General features: G+C 35.1%; 1 protein-coding gene across 1 annotated transcript; it reads right to left on the bottom strand.

The window, feature by feature from the left end:
• Nucleotides 1-5301: 5301 nt before the first annotated feature.
• Nucleotides 5302-12892, bottom strand: LOC142615344 (serine carboxypeptidase-like 40). The gene is made up of 7 exons (XM_075788094.1): nucleotides 12445-12892; nucleotides 10852-10959; nucleotides 10320-10594; nucleotides 8696-8956; nucleotides 7999-8210; nucleotides 5855-5960; nucleotides 5302-5689 (listed from the first exon to the last, which is right to left on the bottom strand). The coding sequence occupies exons 1-7, from the start codon at nucleotides 12833-12835 to the stop codon at nucleotides 5534-5536; spliced, it is 1509 nt and encodes a 502-aa protein (XP_075644209.1). The 5' UTR covers nucleotides 12836-12892; the 3' UTR covers nucleotides 5302-5533.
• Between the last annotated feature and the right edge of the window lie 946 nt (nucleotides 12893-13838).

Raw genomic sequence — 13838 nt, 5'->3', positions numbered from 1 at the left:
CCGAGCAGGTGAAAATCTTACGCTATTTTCTATTTTAAGATAGGAACCTGCCCTCGGTTTGAGCCCTATTACCGGGCATGTAAAAGCCTCACGCTAGCCCTGTTGCCAAATTGGGATTTGGCTAGTTTGTTTGATTTAAATTGTTCACTGACGCCGGGCATCCCATAAGATAACCCCCGGCAATCTAAAGCGAGAGAGTAAGATATGATGAAATTTAACAACGATATAAATGGCATAAATTAAAACAACGGTATCCAAAAAACATTAATTATAGATATATGACAGACAAGGAAATTGTTCTATCATCACAGCCCGGCGATTTAAGCTTTTTGAACGGCAAAGAAAAAATAATTACGGTAACAAAACAAAAGGAAAAGGCAAAAAGACAAAGAACGGTTGAATCATCAAATGGCAGGATCGGCTGGAGGGGGGGAAGGCACAGGCTGCTCGATGTCGTTCACAGCTGTCATTAGGGCTTGTTCCGGTGCAACTTCGGCCCCCGCGCGAATGTGGCTTGACACGTCAGGGTCGGCTGCCTCCAGATGAGCATCGATGTCCCGTACAAGGTTGATCATACTTGGAGTCTCCTCCTCGTCTGATGCCTCGGTCCGACTCTGAATGGCAGGTGGAGAAGGGGTCGGGTAGGGGATATGCTCGGTGTCCCACAGCGGAGAGTTCGCAGCCACGCCCACCGCCAGAAGGTTAGCTAGCCATCCCTCCCCAAAGCCATGGCGCCGAGCTTGGTAAATGATCGGCTCCCGAAGTTTTCAGCATCCAAAAAATCGACATTGTACCACTTCTCCTTGCAGGCTTCAAGGGACTCCTTCAGGCTGGCTATCTCATTAGCCTAGGCTAGACTCAAGCTGTCCATCGTCGCTAGCTTGAGCTCGGTCTCCCCTAGCTTCGTCTCCAGGAGAGTCAGCTTCCCTTTGGCGGCCTTTCCTTCGGCGGCCTGCTGGGCTTTCTCTGCGTCCACCGCCTTCCTCTCCGACGCCGCAGCAACCTCCCCCTTCTCACTAGCCGTGGATTCAGCAACAGCCTTCAGCGCCCTCTCCCCATCCAGGGCCTCGGCAGCGTCCTTCAGCCACCCGATCACAACACTTGTCATCTGCGCGGCCTGGAGATAGGATAGTAACCAAATGACGAAATTAGAAAAGAGAAGAGAGAAACACTTGGTGCAATGCACACAGTCAAGGGGGATAGAACGTTACCACGATAGAGTGCCATAGTAGTCGCGTGGCCAGTGTCTCGTCGTCGCCCTGTGCCAAGTTGTGGGCCACTCGCCCCCCTGCGCCCCTGTCCCATAGCCGGAGGCTGGTGGTGGCCGGCAAACACTCGTCACCCAACTGGAAGGTGTGCTGCCAGCCGGCCACTTGTCGTGAAGAGGATGCCACGTCCGACCCTAGCTGCACCGCGGGGGGTGTCGTTGTCGGCTCCTCCAGAAGCTTGGAACCACCCGCTGCATGGGGAGGGGTCTTCAGCAAAACGTCGCCTAGTACAGGAGGGCTACTCTCAGCAGCGCGAAGTAAATAAAAATTGGGTGCTGATAATGGGTGTTAATAGATTATTTTTAAGAAAGTTTTTGTACGGGCCCTACCCCCATGTCAAGCCCAATTGCCCTAGGCCCATAAGGACTAACTCTTATAAAGGTCTCGTGCCGACCACATGTAGTAATGCACGTGCCGTCCAAGAGGTCCGATCTAGAAGCGCTCAAAGCAGCCTGTGACGTGCCCTGCCGAGCATAGACTTACCTACGAGGTTGGTCCCGGTGCCACTATCATTTTCTCCTTTCTGCCACCCGACTTCCACTTAGATGAAATGGTATTGGACCTCCTTTCCATTGCCTAAGGAACGCCCCTGCCGAGTATCAAACCCAGCGGTGGAGCCAGTTCCAATGCCACTCATTTTCTCCCACTCCCAACTAAACCCCCACTTAAGGGTAATAGTATTGGACCCCTCCCTTCACCCATCAGGAGAATAATCATGACCATTCCACTAAATTTGGCTATAAATAGACAAAGAAGAATCAGTCAAAGGTTGTTGGCAATTTCAAAGAGAAAAGACTGGAGAGAGAGCGATATCGATTCTCCCCAAGGAACAAAGGGGAAAGATAGTGAGAAACAAGGGAAGGAGGACCAGTACATGAGACTGCCGAGCATAACATCACCCGTAGTAGGAAATTCAAAAGCCCACTATACAAATAGATTGTGAGCCCAAATTCCTTCAAGGCTCAACAGTCGTATCCTTGGACACATAGTTTTAATATTACTTTTATAAGTACACAATTTGTACCCAGTCCAATCCCTAGATGGACTCAGACCAAAAGAGTCTTATATAATGAAATTTGTAGAGTATGAGTTTGCAACCTAGGTTAGGGATATTGGAGAGTTAATAAACAGGCTAGAATGCTGTGGTCTATGCGAATAAAAGATAAATATGACAAAAAACTCTCCTCGGACGTAAGCCGAGGACCACTCGTATTGCCTTTCTTTCTTTAAGCAAAATATTACAATTTTTAGTTTCCCAAAAAAAAGGTCTCTCTCTTCTTTCCTCTCTCGTCTTCTTATAGCCCTCTTCTTCTTCCTTGTTTCTTCCACGTGTAACACAGATCTTCTCCATAGATACTTGTCCCATCAACCACTTTCTTGAAGTCTTCAAATAATAGCTGGAAGGCTGAATATTACTGTTCAGAGGTCATTCCTCCATTAATGCGGCCAGGGAGGTAGGTGCAGTACCTTTAATGTGATGGTAGCAGCTTTTTTCTCTTCTAGTATTTCTCATACGTTCCTCCTTCTAATGAGTGCTTGGATCACGCCTTTACCCAACGGATCTTCCAGAATTCTGTCTCTAAATCCTTTAGCACGTCCCATGGCCTTTACTGGGCCCGTCTGAAGAGATACTCCTCCTTGGACAATTCCTCTGCCCCTTGTAACGCGAACTGGCCTATGGGCCTCGAAGACTCTGATTGAACAGACCTATACCAACAAACCAGGTCCAAGACCCAAATGTGCATTTAAGCATTTTTTTTACCCCCCACAACTTTCATGGAAGATAAAAAAGCTGTCAAAAGAATTAATAACTTTTTTTTATAAAAAATTTCTAAAAATAGTTCCTAAACTAATGTTTTAAGGCATTCGTCAACTTAATTTTCCCATAAAAATTAGTAAAGTGAGAAAAATCTTCAACATCTCACCTTAAAGTTCCTCAAATTCAAATACCTATACTATAAGTTATGTTTGGTAACAGTTTTTAAAGAAAAAAATAAAAAATATTAAAATATGTTGTTACTAGGATTTGAACTCTAATGCTAAATCATTAAATGAGACAGATTCATTAAATCAAATACGTGTTTTCATTGACTTTTGAAAACGAGAAACTGAAAACAAGCATTTTACATATTTTCAGTTTCCTTCACAAATTGAGTTTTGAAAACAGTTTTTGTTTTCTGTCCATTTTGGGTTGCCAAACATGTTTTTTAGTCTCAAAAATAGAAAATTATTTTTAAAAACATAAAATAAGGGAAAAAATAGTTGCCAAACATACCCTAAGAAAGTTTGTCTTTATTAGATAAATACCACAAACACAACTTTTTTAAGTAATATTTTTCAAAATTCATTATTGACGTGGTTGACTTACAAATAGACACAATCTTTTATTTGAACCTGTCACTATTTTTTTTTTCATTACTCACACCCAATCATTGCAGTAATATGAAAAGTATTATGAAAAGTATTGTGAAAAAATTGTGCATAGCATTATTAGTGTAGATAGGAAATCCCAATAAAAGGAGGGGGAGGTGGAGTCATTAGAAATAGTAATGGGCACTAAATATAAGAATTTTCTATTAATCTAGGAATCACAAAAAATAACCTAGCTACCACCGCACACCCTTGGTGCGTTGGTTACTCCACAAGTATAAGTACTTGTGGGGTATGGGGGCAAGAGCCAAAGTTCAAGTCTGTAGGAGGGAGATTCACATACATATACATTTAGATTAGACGAGAGTGGAAATTCTATCTTGAATATATATAAATAAAAAAAACCTAGCTGAACTTTGTTGTTCATTATGGACTTAATCTAGCATCGCAATTGGGTTATAAATATGTTAATTTGAAAATTTTGATTCACAAATAGGACTTACTAGACTAACATTTAATGGTGTACTTACACCAGACATTGCTGTTTTAGTTTTTGATTGCAAGAACATTTTTTTTTTTTTTGAGAAGGTTGATTGCAAGAACTTAATGGCTCACAACTAGAACGTCCACCTCAAGCACGTTTACTGTGAAGCCAATAGTTGTGCGGATGGTCCAGTGAAAAAGGGGCCACAAACAAGAGAAAAATACATAAGAATACGATAGTTGTCCCTATTTTGAGTACCAATGTTATATATGAGACTTAATGTATCTGGGATCCCCATGAGAATACCCAACAAATGCTCTGTATGTATAAATAATTTACTTAATTAAATAAGCCTTCCCTTTTCGACCAAAAAAGAAAGAAAAAATATTTAAGAAAATTATACATAATAGGTCTAGTGTCTAGAGCTTCTATCCTCAAACATGTTCATCTTTATTATTTTGAAAATTATACATAATAGGTCTAGTGTACACATTACATTATTTTGAGAATCCCTCCAAAGATTTTATAACTTAGAAAAGTGGTTTATCAGCCGAAAGAAGAATACTGATATCTAGAGGAACAGACTCCATCCAAAAAGAGAAAGAGGAATAAAACTTAGCTCTCTTCGCCAAGGCATCAGCAACATAATTACCTTGCCCATAGGTATGAGAGAAACTAAAACTCCTAAGGAAGCTTATATAAGACATAGTATCTTTAACTAAGTGACCAAAAACATAATAAAATGGGATGAGTATTCCGAACTTGTTGATGGATGAGTAATACCCATCTAAAATGGGAATTTTGTACCACGATAACTTAAAATTGTGAACATTTATATATTTCTAGGAGGAATTGTGAGCATTTATATATTTCTAGGAGGTGTGACACGTAAAGTACATTCAATTTATTCTTTTCATTGATTGATAACTTGTAACTCCATACTATATAATTGGTCAACTTAATCATCATTTGATTTCTCCTTCTGTGCTGAACTTGAAAAGTACCATATATATAATGGTAAATTAAGATTAACAAGTAGTTATTACAATGAAATTTGTTTTAGTAAAGGGAAATAGACATGTTGATTGTCCCATGCTTTTCAATGTAAGCAACATATTGATAAATAAATCATATATAGGTGCATCCACTGCCTTTTGAATCCACACTTACAATCCCAATTTCATTGTTGTATGGAAAGTATTATTAATTGAACTCAACATGATTGGATTTGTTGAGTAAAAAAAAATCAAAATTAAAAGAGGATTGTGCTTTGCTCTGAACCAGAATGGCCACTTGCTATTTTACTCATGGTGATTGAAAACAATCAGATAAAAAGTTAGTTGGCACTAGAATTGCAAAGCTGAGCCCTAGAACAGGTCAATGATATGGCCAACTAAGAGACTAAAAGAAATTAGTATGACCTAGAATGAGGAAGAGGTTTGCCACTAAGGAAGTGACTGATCAAAGTAAGTGCTCTCAGTGGCTGGTAGCTTGGCACTTGATGCCCTGCCCCTCTTACAGTTGCAAATGTTAGGTCTCCCTTATACTTTTGTGTATACCCACCAACCTATAACACCAACAACAACAACAAAATTTTTAAAAAATGTACATATATGGTAATTCTTTTAGAAGTAAAAAAGACATGAAAATACCTGAGATAAAAATGATAGGCAAAACAGTAAGTCTTGAGTCACAACGTAATTAGAAAGTACTCTAAGAAATATAATGTTACCTCTCCGCCAATGAACCACGGATACCATGCAGTCTCTATAGGAAGCCTCATTTTATTTAAAGAGTACTTTGTTGAAGTAACAGGAACCCTTCCATCAGTATCACCGCTACATTTCACCAAACAAAGACTCATTTCAATTTTGAAAAAAATTTAACTATCATATATTGATAGGGTTATGATGTGAAATTATGATCCACAATTCTTCTTTTGACCTTTAGGTGAAGTAGACTAAATCATAAATAACCTCTTTTTCTATTAGGGTGGGGTAAGCACTAAAGAATACCAGTTAGAATTAAGGTTAAGAATTCAAATCAAAAGTCATTTAGGCCTTGTTTGGATTTTGCATAACTGAGTTAACAAAACCCTGAGTTTTTTTAACTCATCATCCAAAATTCGTGGGGCCCATAAGGGAACATTTTTTGGCCAATTTTTTTTTTTTTTTTTTTTGTTCACTCAGTTAACAAAACTGAGTTTTTTCAGCTTTGAGTTATCAATTTTGGAAACACCGGATGCTTGTTTCGAAGTTATGAGTTCATTAACTCAGTGGCATTTGTGGTTACATCACTGCAGAACCACAAAGAGAACAACAGATACATCTGAATTTTTCCCAACTACCCAAGCTCCTTTCTTCATCTCACTTTTCCTTTTCTTCTCCCAAACCCACAACAACTGAAGCAGAGCTCCATTGCGCCGACCAAAACCTTCAGCCCGAGACAAGCATTCACAGAGCACAACCAACAGAAAAAAAACAAAAGGGAGAGCCAAAAAAAAACAGAGCACGACCATCGACGCTGCAGGTCCAAACCGTTATGTCCGTCGCTGGGTTCGTGGAGGGGTTTGCTGGGTTCGTAATTTCCGTCGCTAGGTTCAGACCTAATCAACAACTTTTCTTCTTTATTTCTTTCTTTCTTTCTTTCTTCTCCAGTTCACGCAGCTTCTTCACTTTGCCTATGTTATTCCTCACTTCTCTCTTCTTTAATTTTTTTTGCTTAAATTGATTTTGACCATCAACGGTAAGATTCGATCGTTCTCTCTCTCTTGGATTTCTCTCTCTCCATCCGTTTGTCCCTCTCTCTCTCTCAGTTTGCGACTTTGGGTAGCCGATCTAGTGGTGGCTGTGGTTGTGGGTATGGATATGGGACGTGAGCAAAATCTAATTAGAGCCATGGTGGGTTTGGGTATTGTGAATTTTCTGTGGGTTTGAGTTTTGGTTTTGTGAATTTTTTTTGGGTTTGAGTATTGTGAATTTTCTGGGTTTTTTATTGTTCATTGTGATGAAGGTGTGTTTTTAGTTTTGGTTTGCTATGTGGGTGAGGTGTAAAGTTTTGGTGAACAAAACTTTCTAGGTTACGCTATGAAAAATGAACCTAGGAAAAAAACTGTTTATAAAAAATCTGTTTATGTTTAACAAGGAGAAGCAGAGGAGTTTGGGAGGGGAAAAAAGATAAGTGGGGGAGAAAGAAAGAGAGACGCAGGTAAGGAAAAAAAAAAAAGAGAGGTTGGAACTTTATAAAAAAATCTCACCCAATTTGACATGTGAGCTCCATATGTGGAGTGAAAAACTCACTGAGATATTCCACCCAAATAGGCCACCAAAAAGAGTTATAAGAAATTGGGGGTATTTTTAAGTGATGAGAGATGAGTGATAAGTGACGAAAATTGAGTGATGAGTAATGAAAAAATATTAACCAAACAGGGTCTTAGTATTTTATTACACCAATCAAGGTGATGCTTATCTAGTAATTAAATGGATTCAATAGGATTTGATTGCTTATAGTATTACGTGGTACATAACCTTTGTATTTCCTTTAAGCCCTAAGTAGTGGCGGTTATGAAGTAGGTAGAGAACTTTGTTATCCAAGCAACCATGAACCATGTAATTATCCATAAACGAATTAATGATGACAATAATTTAAGGATTCAGTTAACGGGTACCCTTAATGCATTTGTTAATGAATCATTTTAAGAAAGTTTTGATATCACTTTTATAGAAAATATGAAAAACTATCAAAAATCAGTTAATTTTTTCTTTACCCATAAAAAGTTTTTAAAAATATTCCCTAAACCAATGTCTTTAGAGCATTCGAGTTAACTTTTTTTTCATTCCCTTAAGTCATTAACCACGCCAAAGATGACACTCTTACCTGAAAACCCACACTCGAATGCCATTGGCCATGAATTCTCTCAAAAGGGGAATGATGGTTGATGGGCTATCTATCCATTTTTCAATGATATAACTGCATGGTTCCCAGTCATGTGTGAGTTTAGTAACATTGGCATGCATGGCTTCTTGAACATCAGGCCGATTCAGATAAGCATACACGTAGTAATCACTACATGGATCAAAATCCAATATCTGCACACAAAAAAACAATAGAACAATTTATTTCAAATTATTAAGAGAAAATTAACATTCATATAATTTCGTAATATAAATGAGCCCCTCTTTTTAAAAATTTAATTTCCAATTTCTAAGATTCATGCAACATGAACAGTGGTTGAAGAAAATTATTTTCCTAAACTACTTATTAAGCTAAAAGCATAGTGTTTGTTAAAAATTGAAGTTCTAATGGATCTTAGAAATCATGCGCTTTCTAAAGGAAATAAAAATTACAAAACTTACAAGAACATGTTTAAGATATTATGGTCTAAGGGATCCAAATCTATTATAGACCCATATACTTGTACTACAATCTACAGCTAAGATTAGAGTTATCTCGCTTATTTTGTAGCGGAGTATATGGACTTATAATAAGTTTGGCCCTCTTAAACACAATACATTACAGTCCTCAACAATCAACAGAAAATTTCATTATCAAAAAAAAAAAAAAAAAAACTTACAGAGGCTTTCTTGGGATGAACTGTGAGATTGGTATTGTGGCACAAGGGACCATAAATGTTATAGATATCAATAAAGTCACTAGATGCTGAGGCTAAATTATAGCCTTCATTGCACTGACTAGATGATTTGGTTGCATTGGGTGAGAAATCACAATACTTCTGTATTTTGTTGTTAGCTTCGTCGGAAATGATAACATGGGAGGCAAGGTAATCATACATTCCCTTTTCGTCAGTTTCATCATTAATCACTGCATTTCCAATCTGCATAGATAGTGAACAAGAAATCAATGAGATGCAAATATAAAAATTGAAATAATACAATCTATTATGAACTATAAAGGGAATGGGAGCAAGAATGAGATGCTATTTTTGCTTTTTAGATTTTTTTTTATTTTTTATTTTTTATCTTTAATCTATATGACTAACTCAACATCTCCATTTCATTGTATTTATTTATAACTTTACAAACTTATTAAGATTTTTTTATAAAAAACAAATAATTAAAAATTAAAAAAAAAAAAAGATAAAAGAATACTTAAAACATTTTTGTCACAAAATTTATAATTGTAGAAATTTTGTGCCTACTTGTATAACAAAAGCTCAAAGGGGATTACTTTTATTTTGTTTTTACTTTAGTTAATATTATAATTTGAACGTAATTTGCACCACAACCCTTCCCACGAAAACATGATTATCATGAATTAATAGTTCTAATTCTACTATTTAAAATATTGTTTCCTATACAGCTTACTTTTATTGATTAAATTGTACTTGGAAAAAAATCAAAAAAAAAATTGTACTTAGAAAAATAAGGTCTTAAAAATATATACATAAACAAATGATTTAAATAAAATAAAAACAATAACCAAACAAACATTTAATCGTGATAAACAGCAAACAAGTTTAACAGAACCCAAAGTGGGTAATGGGCCGAATGTGGCCCAAATGGTCCATAGAGTGATCCAATTCATAAAATAAATTAACCTAATTTGTGACCCAATAATGATGGCCGAAATTATGACAAACTATAGAGCTAACACGAAAGTTGAGAAACAATCAATTATTCTGGGCCATTGGACCAGTCCATACACTTTAAATGTTTTTGTACTTGTGGGGCATTAGTACTACTTCTAAATATAGATAATAAAATCCTATTCAATTATAATAGATTTGTATGTATACCTTTGAATTTGTGACACTTTTTTTTTTTTTTATCCCATGGTTGATTAAATTATTGTAGTCCTGAATATCATTACACCATGTAAATCAAATCAAACTTTTGTGAGCCATATATGATCACTTAGAAAAAAGTATGTTATTTTTATATAGATGATTGTTTTAAGTCGTGTTTTTCTTTTCCCATTGTAGCACAAAAAATGAAATTGTGCTTTGCATTTTTTTCACTGTTGACCTTTCTTTCTTTGGTGATCATGGATTTCTTAGTTTATTCAAAGTGGAAGTTCGTTGAGTTGGACCCACTGTTATCACCATTTTTCTTCACCGTCATGAAAATTATAGGAGAAAAAAACAAAAGGCAAAGAAACATTGTGTAACTTCTAAGATTCAATCATCCTCATTGTAAAGCACAAGCATTTATTTTTGGGGGAGAGAGAGAGAGACTTACAATGATTCCTTTGAGGTTGATAAGGGTCTTGTTAGCCTTTTTATTATGTTGAAGAATGGTATGAGCAAGTTGAGGAACATAATGGCCAGCATAACTTTCTCCAGAAATATAAAAATCTCTATTCTTATATTCTGGAAATCTTTCTAGCCAGTTAATCATAAACCAATAACTGTCCATAGCAGTTCTACTATCTCCACTTGTATTATAATCCGATGTTTTATTGGAGTATGAAAATCCTACCCCAACAGGAGACTCAAGAAATAGAACATTTGCAGCTGAAAAAAAATTTTCAAAAAAAAAAAAATTGAGCTTTTAGATTTGACCAAAGAATGAAAATTAAAATTCTAACTTCTTGCTAGGGCATAATAATAGTAATATAGTTGAATAAAAGATTTTACGTTCAATCTTTGTCTACACCAAAAACTGAATGATGTATTGGTTTGATGATAAAAGAACAAAAATCACAAGAGCGAACGTCATAAATTGACAATCTATCAAATGAAAAAGTAATATTGTTATTAGATAACCATACCTTTATTCCATGCAAATTTATTTGTAAAAAGTGTTTTGCCATCACTGCGTACACGAAATGGTCCGAGCTCTTCCATTGCTCCATAAGCAAGAGATGAACAACCTGGGCCTGGGGAGAAATTAAGGAAGGTTTAATCACCATATTAAAACATAGAATTAACTTCTTCTTTTTATTTTGATCCAAAACATAATAATAACAAGGCTTCACATACTATAGAGTACAGATGTAGATAAAATTTCTATTTTTTAGGAAGTAGATGCAGATAACATGTTAATAATTGGATATAATTATATCTTATTGTCAAATATAAATAAATTTTTAAATCTCAAAGTTTTGGGATTACAAAAACTTGGGATTATTGTTGTCGTGGTCAAATACAATAAACTTATAGTATTTGGTTTTTACATGTCTATTTAAATTGATTGAATATATTCAAAACACTAATAAATTAATAATCCCAATGACAAATCCTCTTTTTGCATGATAATAGCTTGCTTTAGGAGCAATTAACAATAGTTGAAAGCAAAAGTTTATTGGGTAGCCATACTTTTTTAAAATGAGGAAGAGCAAATGGGCAATAGCCGCAATAACCTTGTTAAAAAAATAAATTATATCTGAATTTAAAGAGGTGATGATACTATAACTTAAAATGCATGCTAAGCTTGACTATTCTAGTGTAAAAGAATGATAAATTAATTTATTAAATCACACATCCATATGTAGTTTTTAATATTTTCTTTATTTTAAATTACAATTTGCAAGATGGATTTACAACAGTACTCTCGCCGAGAATTCCTCCAGAAGAGTGAGTTTTGGGATTTGATTTGCAGAGCTTCCACAAAAGGCAGTGGCACAGATGCTTAAAAATAATAATACTTTTTTTAGAATCTTTTTTAAATAATAATTGAGCAAGAGGGGTTGAAATGTCTTTCAACAAGAGTGTGACAATTATAGGTATTTATAATATCAATAATATATATAGGCAATTTTTTAGGTGGAATTTTTTTAAATCAAAATTCTGGAAAAAAAAAATTATTATTAATATTATAGTTATACACCTAAATTACAACTTCTCATCTTCATAGTATTAATACTATAATTATAAATAGGCAAAGAAGCCACTAATCATTCACATTTTTTTCATTGAAGAGTAATCATTCACAGTTTTGTACAGTAACACATAATATAGTTGAAAATGTTCTTATAATAATGATACCTCCCAGCCTATTATAGGTATTATCATGCAAAGGTATGGCCTCACTTCAGAGAGAGAGAAAGAGCCCCAAAGAAAGAGGGGTGTAACCACCACATAACTAATGATGAATTTTTTTAAGAATTCTAGTTCAGGTTCTTATGACTTTTTTATGGGATATTTTTCATACATTCCTATCCAAACCATCTCTGGCTGTCTCCCTCTAAAGGAAACAAAAATGAAAAGAAATGAGAAAAAGTCCAAAACCATAAACAAGTAATCAAAGAAAAAAGGCAAAAGGATAAGAAGACTCTCTGCATTACAACAACCTACATTATTTGTGCTAGCTAGTGACAATTATGATCAGTTTGGAGAGATTGATAGAATAGATGAAAGTTTACCTCCATTGAGCCAAAGAAGAAGAGGCAAATCCTTAGAATTCTCAGCTTCGGTAAAATAATAATATAGTGCACGACCAGCTAATTTATTCACTGTAACATAGCCACCATATTGAGAGAATTTCACTTGGGGTTGTCCAGGCAATCTCACAATTCTATCTTTCTCCTTCAAACCCACTTCATGAGGATAGACATGATTATCGACCTTATCGGCTTCATCAAGAACATTACTTACCTCGAAAGGACTAGTGTCCACACCCAAACTTTCCTTCAACTTTGGCTTGAAAAGAAAATCTAGAGCCTTTCCTTCCTTACCAAAGCTTCCATGAGTTTGAGCCAAAAGGCATGAAACACTGAAAAAGAATAGAACCCAACAAAAGGTTTTACTTCCCATTGTGTGATTCTTTCTTTCTCCAGAGACTAACAAAGGGAGAAAGAAAACAATGGAAGGAGAAAAGGTAGTAGGTTTGAATATTGGATCCCAAGCTAGTTATATATATATAGTAGAGTCGAAGAAAGATAGATTGTTTAATTTAGACGGGTACGTTTCAACTAGCATGAAAGGTTAAAAACGCAAAGAGATCTTTTTTTTTTTGTCACAATGATAATATATGTGGACCAAATTGCTAGTGAATTGTTTGTTACCATGTGGTTAATGTTGAGGGAGTGGTTTATCATATAAATATAGTGTTTGTTCGAACTTTCCTCTATATCTAAAGGCTGTTAATTTTTAAAAAATTCAGGATTATTTCATTGACCAAACCGTGAGAATTGGAATTTGGTGCTACATTTAAACTGCAATATATGTTTCCATCTGTCAATTTGTCAATATTATAGAGAAGTTGCAGGCTCAAATTTAAGGTGTTTGGGTGTATTTTATTGATATTTTTGGACAGATTCAATTTTAGAAATAACAAAAAAGAAGGAAATAAATAAAATCCCTTTGTAGTTTTACTTTAAAATCCAAAAATCCTGGGTGTATTTTGTTGATACTTTGGACAGGTTCTTTTTTATAAATAATATATATAAAAAAAATGAAAAAATAAAAAGGAAACAGACAAAATCCCGTAGTATTTTTACTTTAAAATCCAAAATCCTTTGAAAGTTTGAGTGTAACATTTAGTCCTACATAATTAATATTATTTTTTTTTTTGGGAGAAAATTAATATTGTTTGTTAATTAGATAATCAATAAACTTCCTACCATTTTTAAATTAAAACAAAGTTCCAACAATTTTATATGTGAAAATACAACTCTAAATATTAAATGTGTCTTAACTTGTCTTAGTCAAAACTCAGACAATTATTATTATTTTTTATATATAAAATAAAAATTATACTCTAACATAATCTAAATGTATATGTGTGTAAAATTTCTTTCTAGAGACTTGAATCTCG

The sequence above is a fragment of the Castanea sativa genome, chromosome 11 (assembly GCF_040712315.1).
Source record: "Castanea sativa cultivar Marrone di Chiusa Pesio chromosome 11, ASM4071231v1".
NCBI classification, from domain to species: domain Eukaryota; kingdom Viridiplantae; phylum Streptophyta; class Magnoliopsida; order Fagales; family Fagaceae; genus Castanea; species Castanea sativa.
The sequence above is the reverse complement of the archived record's forward strand: the minus strand, read 5'-3'. Positions and strand labels throughout refer to the sequence as shown.